This window comes from Neovison vison, chromosome 10 (genome assembly GCF_020171115.1).
Source record: "Neovison vison isolate M4711 chromosome 10, ASM_NN_V1, whole genome shotgun sequence".
NCBI classification, from domain to species: Eukaryota; Metazoa; Chordata; class Mammalia; order Carnivora; family Mustelidae; genus Neogale; species Neogale vison.
In genome coordinates this window covers 52561921-52579093 of record NC_058100.1, presented here as the reverse complement: position 1 = coordinate 52579093, position 17173 = coordinate 52561921, and the positions used below count along the sequence as shown (strand labels likewise).

Genomic DNA, 17173 nt, shown 5'->3' with positions numbered 1-17173 from the left:
AGTGAGGGATGAAAAGGCAAAGAGCAGAGGATTTTTAGGGGAAACTATTCTTATGACACTCTAATACAGGATACATGTTATTAGTTGTCAATAATCAGAATGTACACCAAGAGTGCATCCTAATGTAAATGATGACCTTTGGGTGATAATGATGTATCAAGGTAAGTTCATCCTTGGTAAGAAAGAATTTTGCCACTCTGGGGCAGCATATTGATAGTAGGAGATGCTGTGCATGAGTTAGGGCAGAGAGTATATGAGAAATTTCTCTACTTTCCGCTCCATTTTGCTGTAAATATGAAACTTCTCTTAAAAAGAGTCTATTAAAAATCCTGTAATAGGGCACCTGGGTGGCTCAGGTTCTGATCTCTGGGTCCTGGGATTGAGCCCCACATTGGGTCCCAGCTCAGCAGGGAGTCTGCTTCTCCCTCTCCCTGCCACTTGTGCTCTTGCTTTCTCTCTCTCAAGTGAATAAATAAAATATTTTAAAAAACCCTGCAATAAATATCTGGTAGTCTTATGTAATGAAGTTTAATGAAACAGATTGTATTAAGATCGTGCTGTATAATCTCTTCCTTCAAATATAATAGGCAAATACTTTTCAAAACCACTGTGCTATAAATATTTCAAAATAGCCTTGGACTATTACATCTGAAAACCTTATCAAGAAGCTCATTCTATAAAATGGAATTTACATTAAATGATTCAAAAGGCAGAGGGTTTTGATTCTTAGCATAATGAAGATAAAGGGAGGAACTCCATTTTTATACCTTGGCAACTCAGCCCATCAGAGGTTCTTCGAAAGCCAATTCCACAACGGACCACACAGCGATAGGATCCGATGGTATTGTCACAGTCCTGACCAGCGTGGCAGGTGTGTCCGCCTAAAGCACACTCGTCGACATCTGCAACAAAAGGAGTCACTCACCTAAGGCGGGGTGAAGAACATCCACCCAAGAACCAGGGGTAAGAGAAACAATAAAATGATACTTGAAAATATAGGAGAGCAAGAATGCTGAATTGTTTGGTGGAGTCATGGCAGGGGGTTACGTGGATGACAAGCCCGTAGGAGCCTAGTGCAGTATCTTTGCAGACGACCGCAACTGCTAAACCACCGAAAATTAATTATGTGGCTTTAAAAAAGTTACCTCTCCTATCTGACACTCAGTTTTCTCATCTGTAAAGTGAGGATAAGACCTGTCTCTCAGCATTACTTTGGAAATCAAAGGAAATAATGTACACAAAGTGCTCAGTCCGTGCCAGACATTCCACAATGTTAATCCTCGCCGCCCCCCCCCCCCCCCCCCGCAGACCTTATACTCTGTCTCTGTTTTGCATTTAGAAGGGTGTCTGCTCAGACACAGAGGGAGAAATCCTTTCTTCTTTTCATCATTTTAAAATTTACTTATAAACCAGATTCTCACACAATTCTAATTTGGAAGTCTATGCGGAGTCTGATAGAAAGTGTTTTTTGAGGTGAGGAAATGGGCAAAATGGGTGAAGAGGAGGGGGGTGTGTGGGCTCTCGATTGTGCAATGAATAAGTCACGGGGGTTAAAGACGCGGCATGAAGAACCGCATCAGCGATACCGGGGTGTACTGGCGCACGGGGACAGACGCTGGTCAGGCTCGTGGCGAACACAGTACAGCGTACACACCTGTCAAATCACTCAGTCGTGCCCCTTAAGTTAACGTAACATTATGTGTTCACTTTACTCAAAGACAAAGCCCTTTTTTTTAATGTTCCCAAAGTGTTACCAGGATTGTGCAATTGACTTAAATTCTTTATAACTTCTTTATTTCTTAGTTTTGTCACTGTAAAGCGAACACGATGCTGGTCCTGCCCGTCTCTCCTGGGGGGGGTGGGTGGGGGTGGGACGAGTGGCCGCAGGTTGGACAGCGCCCCTCGTGAAGGGCGCTGCGGCGGCAGATCTCCGGCGGCCCGAGGATCCAGCGTGGGGGCAGGAAGAGTGCGCGAGAGCACCGCTGTTCTGCCGCCCTTTTCCTGCGCCGGAGCTTTCTGGGACCGTTACCCGACTGGGGCTACCTTGACAAGTCCTTCCATCCGCAGCTATGGTGAGACCCTTCGAGCAGGAGCAGTAGTAAGTTCCCACCGTATTGTGGCAGATCTGGGAGCAGGGACTCCCCGCTGCACATTCATCTTCATCTGAAACAAGAAACAAAGGGACCCCTGAGTGTGCAACCCCCCGGCTTTCTAGGAGTTATTAAAGGCCATGATAATGGCTGTCGTAAAACAATTGCTCACAGAGGACAATGCATTGAATCAAATGTAACAGAAAAATGCTCTAAGCGCCACAAAATAGAAACGCTAAATAAAAATTAACGTTGGGTCCCCAAATTAGCTTTGATACTGACTAGATGTTTAGTTTAATTCTAAAACAACAAGATGACAGCTAAGGTACAATGACCATTTCCCGTACTCTAAACGTTTTTTACCTACCTTAACTCATTCTTCATAACATTCCTAGGAGACAGATATTTTTAGTACCATCCCCATTTTGCGTGATAAAATTGAGGAAAAAAGAAGTTAAGGAAATTTCCCAAGGTCACACAGGTCATTAGTGGCAGAGCTGAACTTTGAACTTGGACAGTACAGCTTCTAAAGACCACTTTTCTACCGCTATATACTATATTATATCACCTACCAGGGAAAGGAAGGCTCTGGGTGTGCAAATTGAGCTACTCTAGGCATTTGCTCAGCTGCTTACTTATCTGTGACTCTCCTGTACTGGTACTTGGATGGGGTGAGGCTGGCTTAGTCAGTAGTCCTTGGTGCATGGTGCTGCCCTATCCTCTAAGCGTTAGGGTTAGGTGACTTAGAGTTGGATTATTATTGTGTTTTATATCCATGGCAAGTAAATGACCAGACGGCATCCAGTGTTTTGTCCCTGTGCCCACTCCACCTCTATACTTATGATCCCTGACACACTTGACTGTGGTCAAATTGAAATTAAACTTCAAATTAAATTTAAATCTAGCTCTGACACTTGCTACCTGAGTGATCTCAGGAACCACACTCAACTTCACATCTCAACTTCCTCGCCTATAAAATGGGACACTTCTAAGCCTGTTGTGATACTTAAGTATCTAGCAAAACGGCAATAGATGTCCGTTAAATGGATTCCATTCCTAATTTTTTTTATAAAAATAAAAATGCATTATTTCTGTTCTTACCAGCACAAAAGGGTCCAACCGAGTCTAAGGCAAATCCCGAGGGGCACTGATTACTGCGATCTCCTACCACAGAGAGAAAAGCCAAATTAACAGACTTGTTAGAATGTTAGCACCTTGTTTCTTTCCAGGACGCTCTTCCCTGGGAAGAGATGCCAAAGATGGAACACATCACGCAACATATGCAATAGGTGAAAACAAGCAGGAATGGAAAACTTTTCCTGTTCCCCAACCAAGAACTAAATGAATCAGAGTCCACATTGTTGGCAAGCAGCCATTGGAAACAGATTTTGTTTATATTAATAAAAAAATGAAATAAAACTGTTCTGTGATAATGAAAAAAGGATCCAAGATAAATGTGTACGCCAGGCATAACCACAGGCAGAGTCCTGTTCCTCTAGCCATTATTTACTCTGTCTGTTCTAGAGTTAGGGGCACTATTTTCAAGCGACTTAAAATAATTTACGCCAGTGAAAACCAGAAGCTCTAATGAAGAAACCCTCTCCTTTTGTGGATCTCCTCCACTTGCAACTTGCAAGCAGCTGGGTCAAAGTCCCCTACGTGTGACCAAGTGTTTTTCTTTCCTGTGTATCCAAGCAAGGGCTAATGGGTATATTGTGTTAGAACAGATTTAAGTTAGATGTCGGAAACAAACACATTAACAAGAATAAATAAGCTAGTTAGGAAATCTCTCTCCTTAGAAAGTAATTCTGCCTTGACTGGTTTAAGCAATTTAGCTAATATTTTTCAAATATTATTGACCTGTAGAAATTTAAATAAAATGTCTTTTGAGTTACCAAAGCAATATGTGTGTGCACACATGCTCAAACACACAAACTAAAAGATAAGCATTTAACACGGTAAATTTCTTTTGAAGGAAATTTTATTTAATTCACATCGTATGTTCAGTTCATATTCAATCTCTCAGAAATTATCTTTGATTTTCTTTCAATTCTAAGTTCATAAAACTGTGCTTGTTTTTTTATTATTGCTTCAGACGCTTTTCATAGAGGGAGTCCAGGCATTAATTTTTCAAATTCATTTTACTTTGGAGAGTTTCTGATAACAATATTGTTTGAGCTTTGCTGAGGACATGAAACTGTTCAAAACAGTTTTATATATCTATGTATTTGGAGAGTGTAAGAAACACTACTCCAGTGAAAATCTGACTAAAACGGCAAGTCCAATTTGCTCTTTTTAGGTAACCAAACTGCCTGAAACCTTGATAAGAAAGCAGAGGTTCCTGATGCATTTCTACCCTAAGTATAAAAATGACCCTGAAAACAAAACAAAACAACAACAATGACCCTGAGAGCATGCGTTTTCCTGTACCTGCAAGAAAATGGGAAGAAGATGGATGAGATAGAAATGTCCAGCCTGTCTAGCTATCTGGTTATTGGATGTTTTCTGTGGGTCACACAGGGCTTCGAGCTTCCTCCACTTTATTTCATTCAAAGCTTGCAACTCACATGAGGAATTTGAGACAGAGATTATGTAAATTGCCTAAAGTCGGAGCTAATATAAACCAGAGCAAAGAGTTAGATGCAAGTCTGTTTTAATCCTGAACTCAAGAATACAACTCAGATGGTCATTTTAATTCATGCTTCAGTTTTATTTATTTACTGATTCATACATTCCTTACTACAGCCAGTAAGTTGTATAGGACACTGTGTTGGAGGCTATAATTGTGGGAAAAAATGTGTCATATAATAAGTTATTATCTGATAGTAATTTTAGATTTTGGATTCTCAGTGGGGGAGATGTCATCTATCAGGGTAACATGTGGGATGTTTTGCAGAAATACTTTGGTTGTTTTGATGATAGAGAGGTCTACTAAAATTTGGGGAGGGGGCAGAACCTGGGGAAGTTTTATCACACTGCAATGTGTGGGATAATGATGCAAGATGAAGATTTGTCCCTTGCCTTGAAAGATTTTCATATAATTGTCAAAGGCTAGAACCTATCTCGTGCATATTAAACATTTTTTGTGTGATTCAAATATACAATGAATTTTCCAGGAATGCAACCGTCTTATAAATTGATGACTGATTGTACACTGTTTTACTCCATACATTACCAAGAATTACTAAATGCTAAACAAAATCATATCAGAGATCTGATTCAGCCATTATGAATCCTTCTCTAATATCTTCTAGTATAGTAATGTCTAAAGATTTTCATATTGAAATACAATGCTGAGTGGTTACTGTTTCCATATTTCTAACAATGATAACTGGGAAATAGTAACTCATTATTTTAGTCTATATTTCCTTTGCTTGTTGATGAAGTTAGATAGTTTTTCACATTCATTTTGTCATTATTATTTCTTCCTGTTCATAGGAATTTCCTGTTCACAGCCTTTATGTATTTTTTATTGGGTGTTGTCTTTTTCTTATTGATTTTTTTACAGTGCTTTTATTTTTTTTAGCAAGATCTACACCCATGTGAGGCTTGAACTCATGACTCCAAGATCAAGAGTCACATGTTCTACTGACTGAGCCAGCCAGGTGCTCTTTCTTAATGACTTTTGAGGGTCTTGTACATATTAAGGTTATTTATAGTTATCTATAATATGTAAAGCAGATATTCTTTCTTGGTATACATCTTAGCTTCTCAATTTTGTCATTGTCTCCCATCAAGAAGTTTTAAAAAACATATTTGTAGTTAAATTTATATTTCCGTTATTGTTTCTGATGTTTTCTGATTAATTTGTAAGATATAAATATATTTTATAATTTTATTTTTAAAAATAAATCCATTTTATTTTAAAGATGTGAAATTTTTAAAAAAATTATATTGATTCATGTTTGTGAGTTGACTTGACCAGCAGTTTCCAAATGCCTGTGTGCAGATTAGATAAATTAGGATCATTTAGGGGCTGTGTTAAAAATACAGACTTCCAGACCCTACCTTAGACTATCTAAGCCAAAGCCTTTGTGCCTAGAAATATGAACTATCATCAAGCTCTTTAGGTGATTCTAACTGCATTGTAACTATAGCTCTAGACTAGACCCAATACAGAGAAGAGAGAACATGCAGGTTAAGCAACCAAGAATGCAAGCTTGCCCCCTGGTGGTCACTTAAAAAAGAAATTGGAAGTACCCAATTGTAATTCACAGGAACCTCAACAAATGTGCACAGATATCAGATATAATTCATAAAATCATAGTATCTAAGAATAGTAAGGGGTTATAAGTGTCCTAGAGTGTGTTTCTGTCTATTGTGGGATCCAGATTCCCCAAATAAACTGTTACAGATCTTCAAGTAGTTCAGGCTTAGAGAATTTACATGACTGAATAAAAAGTGTAGATGTTTTTCAAAATAATTTTAATTCTTCTTGCTCGAGAGGGTGTAAACTCATTTTTAACCAAAGTCTTATGCAAAGTTGTCTTCTTTTAATTATATGGAGTATTGGGAAAATAGAAACAGAGGCTAGACCTGAAAAGTGGGCATTGCTGAGGAAGAGAAACAGAACTCTTCATTCCAGTGGCTCTCTTCCTTTGTCCCAGTGACCTGAACATGCGTGACAACAGTAAAATGAGGACGTGGTAGCTAGCAGCATGGGAGTGAAGGTCATGTGGGGCTAGGGACTCTATAGGCTCTGAGGCTTCAGGAATCTGCGATCATCTAAAAAAATTGTGAATATGTTCTCCTAGATGACCATGACCTCAAATTTAGTGATGTGGTTCTGACAGGTGTCGATGAAGAACACAGAGCTCGAATGTGCCCCAACTGATGAAAGCAAGAGTATACGTGAAAATGAGTTTTTTTTAGTGTATCTGCTGAGCATGATAAAATAAAATGATGCTACTTATTATCTACTTGGATCTATTTTAGGAAAGCCAGTGCATAGCAAAGGCCAGTATGAATCATTTTAACTGTATTCATAGGAGCCTAAAGTTCTAAGTTAAAGTTATTCAAATACTTAGCGTCCATAACATAATCACGTGCAAGTCTCCCGTAGCATCAACACTTCATGGAACATGGGATGCCGATTGTTTGGGTGTCTCTTATGACCAGAAAGGGATTTCAGGGTACAGACACAAGAACTACATAGCATAGGAAGACCACTGAGATCAAGAGTTGTAGAACTATGCTTAGAAAATGAAAAGCAGTTGCAAAATTATAATGTCCAGGAGTAAGAAATGACAGTTGGAATACTGATTATTGCTGCACAATTTTTGAAAGCTGCTCTTAAAATACAGAAACTTTTTTTAAAAAACTAATTTAGGTTGAGATATACTTTACTTTTACATTATGTTTCAGGAATTAAAAAAAATTTGGTGACAAATACAAGAGTCAGGATAAGAATGGTGACCTCGAACACCCAAAGAAAACATTATTCTGATAAGGAAATATTTTCTAAAGCTTTCTGCATATCTAGAATAGAACAATAACTCCACCATGTTAGATGGACAAGCATATTAGTAATTTAAATGTACTAGAACTCCCGTGGGACTGGCTTTCTCAAAGGGGTTTACCTCCCACAACACATAGACAACATACATGAAAACCTGGTATCATTAGGTTCAGTCTGTGCCCTAATATCCCTATTCTGAATGGCATTGATGTAATTCTCTTACCCACTCCCCCTTTTTAGGTACTAAATACATTTTCCCCCCTCAGTTTTATTTTTAAGTAATCTCTGCATCCAAAGTGGGGCTTGAACTCACAACCCCGAGACTGACAGCCACATGCTATACCTACTGAGCTAGCCAGGCACCCCTCTTTTACCCTTTTAGAAAGGACTGGATGGAAAAATGATCTGGACTTTCCTATACCCAAGGTACCTTTGGAAATTGAAGCATGGATTTTAAAGCCCAGTGTCTCTTCCAGTTGGCTGTAGTCAGATTCCACGGAGGAAGCGTGAAGGGTTTCTACCAAGAAAGGCATTCTTCCCTGTGCCTCATCATAGAAAACGGTGTGGTTCCATGTGTATGGGACACTGACGCCATCAATGGTGAACAGCCGGGTTGAGTAGGCATACAGCTGCCCAGGACCTGTCTGAATGTAGTCCTCTGTGTAATCCTGAGGAAGACAGTATCGATTTGAGAATCAGTATGGATTCTCCGATTATTTTTCCTGAGGGTACGGTGAGATCCAGAATGAGAAAAATAAAAGCTAAGGGGCTAAACATATATACAGTTGATCCTTGATCAACATGATTTGAACTGTGTGGGTCATTATATATGATTTTTTATAAATACAGTACAGTACTGTTCAGTGCAATTTCACTTCCTTATGATTTTCTTTTCTTTCTTTTTTTTTTTTTTAAGATTTTATTTATTTATTTGACAGACCACGATCACAAGTAGGCAGAGAGGCAGGCAGAGAGAGAGGAAGGGAAGCAGGCTCCCTGCTGAGCAGAGTCTGATGTGGGGCTTGATCCCAGGGCCATGGGATCATGACCTGAGCCAAAGGCAGAGGCTTTAACCCACTGAGCCACCCAGGCGCCCCTTCCTTACGATTTTCTTACTAACACTTTCTTAAGAACATAGTATATAATCCATATAACATATAACATATATGTTGACTGTTTATGTTATTGGTAAGGCTTCTAGTCAACAGTAGGCCACTAGTAGTTAAGTTTTCAGAGTCAAAAGTCATACGTGACTCCTGAATGCCCAGGGGAGCTGGTATCTCAACCCCCACACTGTTCAAGGGTCAACTGTAGCTCTAAATAAAATCGTAATTGTAAAATAGTGCTCAGGAAATAACTTAAAGTTTGAAGCTTTTAATTGTAACTACATTGATTTCCTGATTTTACTGTCATCAATTATAGTTTAATAAGGGATTCAAAGTTGTAGGTCAAGTGCAAAGAAAAGGACATGAAAGGGTGAATATCATTCTTTAGTTTCTGAAATACTTTTATGGATGATATAAAAAACTTTTTATATAACAGTTATATATTCTTTTTATCTGCAGAATATTAAACAGATGACCTAAATCCAGATAGCAGTGATTTTGGTCGTGGTAAGCAGGACCAGTAATAAACCAGTAAGTATTACTGGTGATAAAACCAGTAACAATGTATAAAGACTTATTCCTGAGGATTTCTATACAAAGACAAACGAGGCATTTCTAACCTTAATGGTTTATTTATTCCCCTGAGCAAACAAGGGAAACTACATAAGGTCTCTGTGCTCTTTCTATGAATCTTCGATTTCTGCTCTTACCAAAAAACAGTGAAGGCAAGTTATCCTGACATTTTACCTTTACAGTGACTTCAGCAGGTGACTGAAGCTGGAGGACATGGCCACTCACAACGATATCGAGGAGCAAAGCCCCATCAGAATCCAAGCCCCGGGCAACATGAGTCATCCGCAAGATTTCTCCTGGGGATTACAATTGGTTCATTTTAACAGCAAAAAATATATGGTGGTGTAAGCACTGAGCAGATTTACCTCACATATCAGTTCAGCTGTTATTTCCCTTCAAACTTCAATAAGCACAGACCATGAAGAATTAAATTTGCATTTAGTCCCTGAATGAAAGAAGTGGGCTCATTGAATGGTATGTTCTAAAACTTCTTTTTCTGCAGCGAAAATGTGGCATGTGGTTATGTGAAGGATTCTACGCTTTATTTATTTTGTTATTATTTTGTTTGTTAAGTGGGCTCCGTGCCCAATGTGGGGCTTGAACTTATGACGCTGAGGTCAAGAGTCATAGGCTTTACTGACTGAGCCAACCAGGTGACCAGGATGCCACACTTTAAACTCACAAGCAATAGCAAGACAGTTCTGCAAAGACTGACTATGAGAAGGGACAGGCAGCTTCACCAGGTGGACTGGCAGTAACTGGAACTCTAGCCATAAGGCTTTGTTCTTTCTGGTGCTTCCAGAAGCAGCACGGGGCATCTTCATAAGCAGATGACCATGAAAAGACCCACTTGTCTTCTAGGCTGGTTGAAGCCCCTTTCTCAGCCCTTCTTTACAGAGCACTAACACTGAGGCTGTCCACCTCTTCAAAAAGAGGCTTGTAATGGAGGTCAGTAAAAATATGTATGCACTTGGAAAGGGCCATGAATAGCTAATACATATTCATTAAGACTAACATAAAGTGAAATGTCTGTAAATTTGCTTATTTTTACTTCCACCTTTTTCATAAAAAATCGCTATAAGGTATCCTAGTTGAACCTCAAGTTCGAGGCACAAGTCTTTACTTAATAGCAATGACTCATTTTCCTGCTGTGTTTTGGCCTTTAAAAACCCTCTCTGAGGATTTAAAGAGAAAATATATAGAAAAGATGATAAAAAAAATCACTATAGTGTTTGAAAAAAACAAGGCCTCGTATAGATCCATGCCAGTAAAAGTTTACAGGGAAACATGAAATTGCTTTTACATCATGTATGATAAGACTACATCAAAAACTTTAAAATTATTCTCTAGAGGAATATATATAAACGTATTTTTCTTAACCAGCAACTTTTAAGGCAATCGTATTTTTTATAGTAATACAATATTAAGTTCAGCTGGCACTAACCAGTGGCAAATTCCACCTGGGTTTCTCTTTTGAAGACTGCATTGGTGAGGGTAAAGCCATTCACTGCTTCTCCTATCTCCTTTGCTGTTGTCCAGTAAATGGGATTTAGAATAGAAACTATTTTTCTCATTGCTGGGCCTAAAGAAGATAGGATAAATAAGGTGACAAGGAAAGATATTTACAGTCCATTGTTATTATTTTCAGAGCCTTCTCCATATAAGGATGAATTCCAAATAATCTTGAGTAACAGCAAAATAAGTATGAGTATCTCACCTGTCTTTAAGAATTTACCATTGGGATAGAACTAAGGACTACCATAAAAATCATTTAGTAGTAGCATCATCTAGAAATTTTAAGCAGAAATAAGTGAAGAATAACAAATTTAAAAAAGAGGCTATTAACAAATTTTCTAAGCAGAGACTTACCAAGACTGCGAGGTACATTGGTAATTTTGGCTTGTATTATTCTAGTATCAGAGGTAGGACTATCTATTACTGTGGCATTAAGGAAAGCAATTCCAAATTCAACATCATTAATATTTCCAATAACACTTCCTCTGGCTCGCTGGGGCCCACCTATTGCGGGAAGAGAAAACATTCTTGGATAAGGAAACAATTTCATCAATGTTACAGGGGAGAAAAGAAGGCCAATATTCAAAGATGTTACAAATCTTTCAAACATTTAAAATATCATATGACATCTGAATTTAAGAGTGAAATAAATAAGCTTTCAAAACATTCTACTTTCATGTAACACGCATCTTCCCACATAAATCTAGGGTCCTTCCAAACTATGTATATCATGGCATTATTTCACAGTCCAAAGACTACAATCAGCCCCCAGCCCCAAAGCCAAAATAAAGAAGGTTTTTGTTGATGGTGATGAAACGATGATAATAATGAGGGTTTATTGAGCATGTCGTGTACTATATACTAAGCACTTAATATAAGTTAACTCTTTTAATCTAGTCAAAAATCCTACAAAGTCATTTTAGATGGCCACAGTTTATGGACTAGGAAAATAAAGTTCAGGGACATAAGTGGTTGAAGGAAGATCTGAACACAGATGTGCTCGGCATCAAGACCCATGCTCCTTCACCTACTGCCTCTTCGTGAGCGCACAGAAGGAAAGGAGGGATCACCTCTATAAACAACTCCTGCACTTGCTACAGGTCATTGTCTCCATATGTGTGGAGGATCGAACAGGTATCGTTCAGGCTTGGGTTTCAGATGGAAGGCGTACCAACTTTTCCTTAATATCTATACTTTACTTTTAAAAGCAGAAAGTGCTATAAAATTCATACAGAGACAATTAGGTTGAAAACAACCACACATTTTTTAAAAAGCATCTCTATAGGCATTTTATGCCTTCTTTCCATTGTTCAACAAAATTACTAGCTACTGACACAGACTAGGTAGCCTTTTTTTTAAAAATTCTTTTTTATTTACTTTTATTTTTTAAAGATTTTTATTTATTTGATAGACAGAGAGAGATCACAAGTAGGCAGAGAGAGAGGGGGAAGCAGGCTCCCTGCTGAGCAGAGAGCCCGATGTGGGGCTCGATCCCAGGACCCTGAGATCATGACCTGAGCTAAAGGCAGAGGCTTAAACCACTGAGCCACCCAGGCGCCCCACTAGGTAGCCTTTTAAGGGAGCTGCATGCTTTAGAAAGAGAAGGGAACATACTGGGAAGAAGCTGATAACAAAGTTCATAAATATTCATTACTTCATATTTATATATGTATTTTTAATCACTAGATATTTCAGCTATTGTTCTGTATTATATACCAGGGAGAAATACAATTGTATTCAATCTCAGAAAAATCAGTAAGTATAGTATTTCACCATTTTAATTTGCACTACTTTGATTATTTGTGAGAGAATACATTTTTTTTTTTCACATTGATTCAACCTTCATGTTCTGGATTACATTCATTTGTTCATTTACACATAGACTATAATATAAAAGGATGCAATAATAAAAAAGAAAAAAAGAAGGCATGAGGGCTGCCTTCATAGAGCTTATATCTGAAAGAGGGAGACAGACATTAATTAGAATTCCACAAATAAATGTAAAATTGAAATGTACTAATATATGAGATATCTACTACCTAGAGGAGTCTGAGAAGAAACTAAAAATAGAGTGGAGATATGAAGAAAGTTAGGTCTTAACTAAGCCAGAGAAGGTAGGACAAGGGCTTTCTGGGTAGAGGAAATAGCACGGGGCACCCTTTTGAGAGGTGGTGGCTTGCCATATCTGAGAAACGAAAAGGAGAAAAGGATGGAGAGTGCTGGAAACCATACTGCGAGATGATGCCAGAAAGTAGACCGTAGGGCCAATCAGGACCTGGGAGGCCATTTTGGTTCTTATTTTTACTCTTAAGCAAGAAAGGGAGTAGAAGGATCACTAATTCATTTAGTTTTCTGGGTCATTTAACCTGGGTCATTTTACCATTTTGACCTTGGTTCTCTAGTCTCCAGAGAAGCATGTGTCCCAGCATTCAACAGATGCCTCCTAGTTCTGGGTAGTTAATTGGGATCCTCGAAGTTCTCTGCCAGACTCTGTAATCCAAATTGTCTACCTATTTGGACTTCCTTCTGCAATTGGGGTCCTTGTACCCATGATGGAATAATTCCCCTTAGATGAGCAATATCCCTTGACAGTGACCTGTAATAAGGTTCAGGAGCTACAAAATGTCTCAATTAAAACTACGACTGTCACCATGCCTACGTGTTAGAACCTCAAAACCCCTGGTAATCAGTTGACACGTTGACAAGATATGTTGAAAGCTGACTGATAAACACTCATCCTTTTAGCTTGTCTAGATCCTATAAACCCCTTCACGTAACTCCTCTCTCTCACTCTGCCAAATGAGACTTCCCGATTTTCAGACATTTTATTTTTAAAGCACCCTTAAGACTCTGTAAATTTCAGTGGTATCTTAGCACTTTAACAATGTGAAACTGTTCTTTCTAATTTTCTTATAGCCTTTAGGAAGTCTGTCCTGAGACAAGCAACCTTAATATTATCCACCCTTTTGTGGGACTCCAAGAAACTCTTTCTAAGGTTCATAGGTTCTAGAATTCTGGCTTCATCCCTTATGCAGTTTTTTGTCTTTTTTTTTTTTTTTAAAGATTATTTATTTATTAGAGAGAGAGAAAATGTGTGTCAGCAGGGGTAGGGGCAGATGGAGAGGAAGAAAGAATCTCAAACAGACTCCATACCCAGGGGGTATAGCTCAGTGGTAGAGCATTTGACTGCAGACTCCATACCCAGTGCAGAGCCCAATGAGGGGCTCCATCTCACAATCCTGAGATCATGACCTGAGCCAAAATCAAGAGTTGGATGCTTAACCACATGAGCCACCGAGGTACCCCACCTTCTGAAAGTTTACATCACTTACAATATGCAGCCATGTTGTATGACTTGGGTTATCATAGTTGAACTCCCTCTACTCTTTTTCCTAGAACTGAACCTGCCGCTATTTTACTTTCCACATTCATGTTCTCCATATTTCCATCCATGAAAAAGTAGTCCCCTAATTGTTTATTTCCGTGAAGTTTCCAGTTTCTGTCCCACTCTCATTTTTCAGCCTGCAATCTCAGCCTGGCTTTCCCCAGTTTTCCAAACCCCTGTGTCCCTCAAGCTTAGGACTACTAGTTACAGCTGTACAGACCATATTCTTTATAAGGAGGCCTGGATGGGGGTGAGCAGTGGTGGCTAAAATACAGCCAAAAGCTTTGATACAGACCAACTTGAAAGGGGAAAAAAATACATTTTTCCTAGTTCTTTTTATTCATTTTACAATTCATTTACAGTTCATTTTACAATTTGTGGGCTCAGGGGGATATCATTTTGTAATCTTCAAGAAGGCTGTACATAAGCTAACAATGGTTCTACCAAATCCTAACTTAGTTGCGCACCTGGACATGCTTGCATGTTGCATCTGGACACCTGAGTAGCATCTCCTGGACAGGGGCGCCCACTTTTAGATGGCACTGGATTGTTGCACAGCCGTTTTCGAGTCTTTTCACCTCCTCCACAAGAGGCAGAGCACTGGCCCCAACTATGCCAGTTTCCCCAACTTCCATCCACTGTGAACAAGAATGGAGTTAACCCATTGGTTTTCACATCTCCCCACCTATACAACTGCCATTTTAAGAAAGGAAATGATGGGGCTGCTACAAGGAGCAGTAAGTGAAATGCTTTACTTATTCTACTGCCAGGAGTCAAAAGGGCTCACCAGGACACATGTCAGTGTTGCACCTCTGAATCTGCGAGTCTGGCCCCCCACAAGCTCTTCCACCATTGGAGGGATGAGGGTTATCGCATGTGCGGTACCGCCGCATCTGCCCTCCATTGCATGTCCGGCTGCACATTCCCCAGCCACTCCAAGGACTCCAGTTACCGTGAGCTACAACAGAGAACCATCGGAGAAGTGCTAAACAATGACATTCATCCAAAAAGTACGGTAAGATGCTCCCCAGGAACTGAAAAGAAATATATGAATCTATGACTAGGCAACTTCTGAAGGCAGATAGTTTGGCTGTTATTCTGACTGGAAACTGGGGATACATTCTAGTCCTTGAGAAATTCTATTTAGCATACATTTATTAAGTCTTAATAGTATTCCAGGAACTGAAGGATATGAATGAGACAAGATCTCTGTTCTTGATGAGTCAAGACTATAAAATCCAGACACAGTGGATTCAGATGCTGTTAGGGTCTTAAAATCTAAGTAGTGACAGAATTAAGGCAAAAAGCCACTTGCTTGGCTCTGTAAACATATCATCAATGTCATTAACAGTAGGTATGTAAGGGTGTCCTTGTCCTTGCACTCTGCCGCTGGTCCTAGAGAGGAAAATGAAATAGGACATAGCCCTAGCCTATACAAATCAACTACATCGATGGTATTATATAGACACAGCAGCAACTATAAGACATTTTTGATATTCCAAACCAAAGGCAGATGAATCAAGTAACAGTATGATTTTTTCTTTTTAAAGATTGTATTTGTTTATTTGAGAGAGAGCACACGAGCAGGGGGGAGAGGAAGATGGAGAGGAAGAAGCAGACTCCCCACTGAGCAGGGAGTCACACGTGGGACTCCAACCCAGGATCCTGGGATGATGACCTGAGCCAAAGGCAGACACTTAACTGACTGAGCCACCCAGGCACACCAATATATTATAACTTTGAGGACTTAAGGTCATAACAGAATGTGAAGAAAGTATAATGTTGACTCACTATTTCCAACACTCACTTGGGCAAGGGTCATTATTGCAAAAATCGCTCTGGACATCACTCCCTTCACATCTGCTTCCTCCATACTGGGGGACAGGATCAGAGCACTCCCTTGTTCTCTGTCTGGCACCTCCTCCACAGGACACGGTACAGGCACTCCAACTGGTCCAAGGTGCCCACTTTCCATCAACTGGATTAAGGAAAAATATATGTGCTCTGTTACTACAATACCCTGAGCATTGTTAGGTTGGGTGATGTTCTTATTGACATTGATTCTTATTGACATACCACTCAGATAAGAGGTAGATGTCAATTTACTAGGGGTATAAACATTGTATTTCTCTTACCTGGACAGTGTCTTTCATTACAAACTTGCATCTGTGTTTCTGCACCATCACAATAGGATCCATCAAATGATGGTGGTGGATTATTGCACAGTCTTGTCCTTATCTGGGTACCTTTGCCACAACTTTCACTGCAAGCACTCCAAGGCTGCCAAGTGCCCCATGCTCCATGCACTACAAATATCCCAAGGGACATAGTTGCAAGTCACAGCACCACATTTGTTAAATAAACAAAATTATACAACTAAATTAACTCAGTAATAAGCTAAATTAGCCTGGAATCTAAAATAATTGAAACTGAACCAAAGGAAACATAAATAATGTTCTTCTTTTCTCCTTCTGGTTAGATTTTCATGGGAATTAGTGTTTATAGGAAAATTCAGAAGGCTACCTAATGCCAAAATGAATGCTTACAATTACCCAAAAAGACTATTTTTTAAAAACAGAATGTAATCAAACTACCATATGTAAACACAATCTAAGTTGAAAAATCCTAGATAAGCATTAGTTTGTGCTTTATGCTCTGGGAAAAGTGGAAGGAACCAGAAGCTTAGGAGCAAGGCTGTATAACAGATCTAGATGCAGTTATAGATAATACAAATGTTTCCATAATGATAACTTGGACCCTAGACTCAAGACCACATCTTTAAGCGTGATTCAGCTTCATGTTTAATAATACACTTAGATCCTTCAACAACATGATGGTTTGCACAGTTGTAACTCTTTGAAAAATTGTCTCCATTACATAATGTTCATGAATTAAAAGTTCTGAATAACTCACTCACCTGCCTCCTAAACACCAAAAATCTGACCAGTAGTTTCCATGGAGTGATATTAAGGCCTTCCTTTTGGTAACTAACATATTACACCATCTAACCGCAAGACTGAAACAACCTTGTGTTTCCTACCAGGTG

At 39.1% G+C, this 17173-nt stretch overlaps 1 protein-coding gene across 2 annotated transcripts in view; it reads right to left on the bottom strand.

The window, feature by feature from the left end:
• The window catches only part of HMCN1 (hemicentin 1), a 470681-nt gene that overhangs the window by 20298 nt on the left and 433210 nt on the right, over positions 1-17173 (bottom strand). For both annotated transcript variants that reach the window (XM_044267297.1, XM_044267296.1), the window contains 11 exons: positions 16263-16433; positions 15935-16105; positions 14915-15085; positions 14595-14765; positions 11097-11246; positions 10672-10809; positions 9402-9523; positions 7979-8216; positions 3192-3254; positions 2044-2163; positions 768-902 (listed from right to left, as the gene is read on the bottom strand). In XM_044267297.1, the coding sequence (XP_044123232.1) occupies positions 768-902; positions 2044-2163; positions 3192-3254; positions 7979-8216; positions 9402-9523; positions 10672-10809; positions 11097-11246; positions 14595-14765; positions 14915-15085; positions 15935-16105; positions 16263-16433 (1650 nt within the window). The remainder of the gene's footprint in view (positions 1-767; positions 903-2043; positions 2164-3191; positions 3255-7978; positions 8217-9401; positions 9524-10671; positions 10810-11096; positions 11247-14594; positions 14766-14914; positions 15086-15934; positions 16106-16262; positions 16434-17173) is intronic.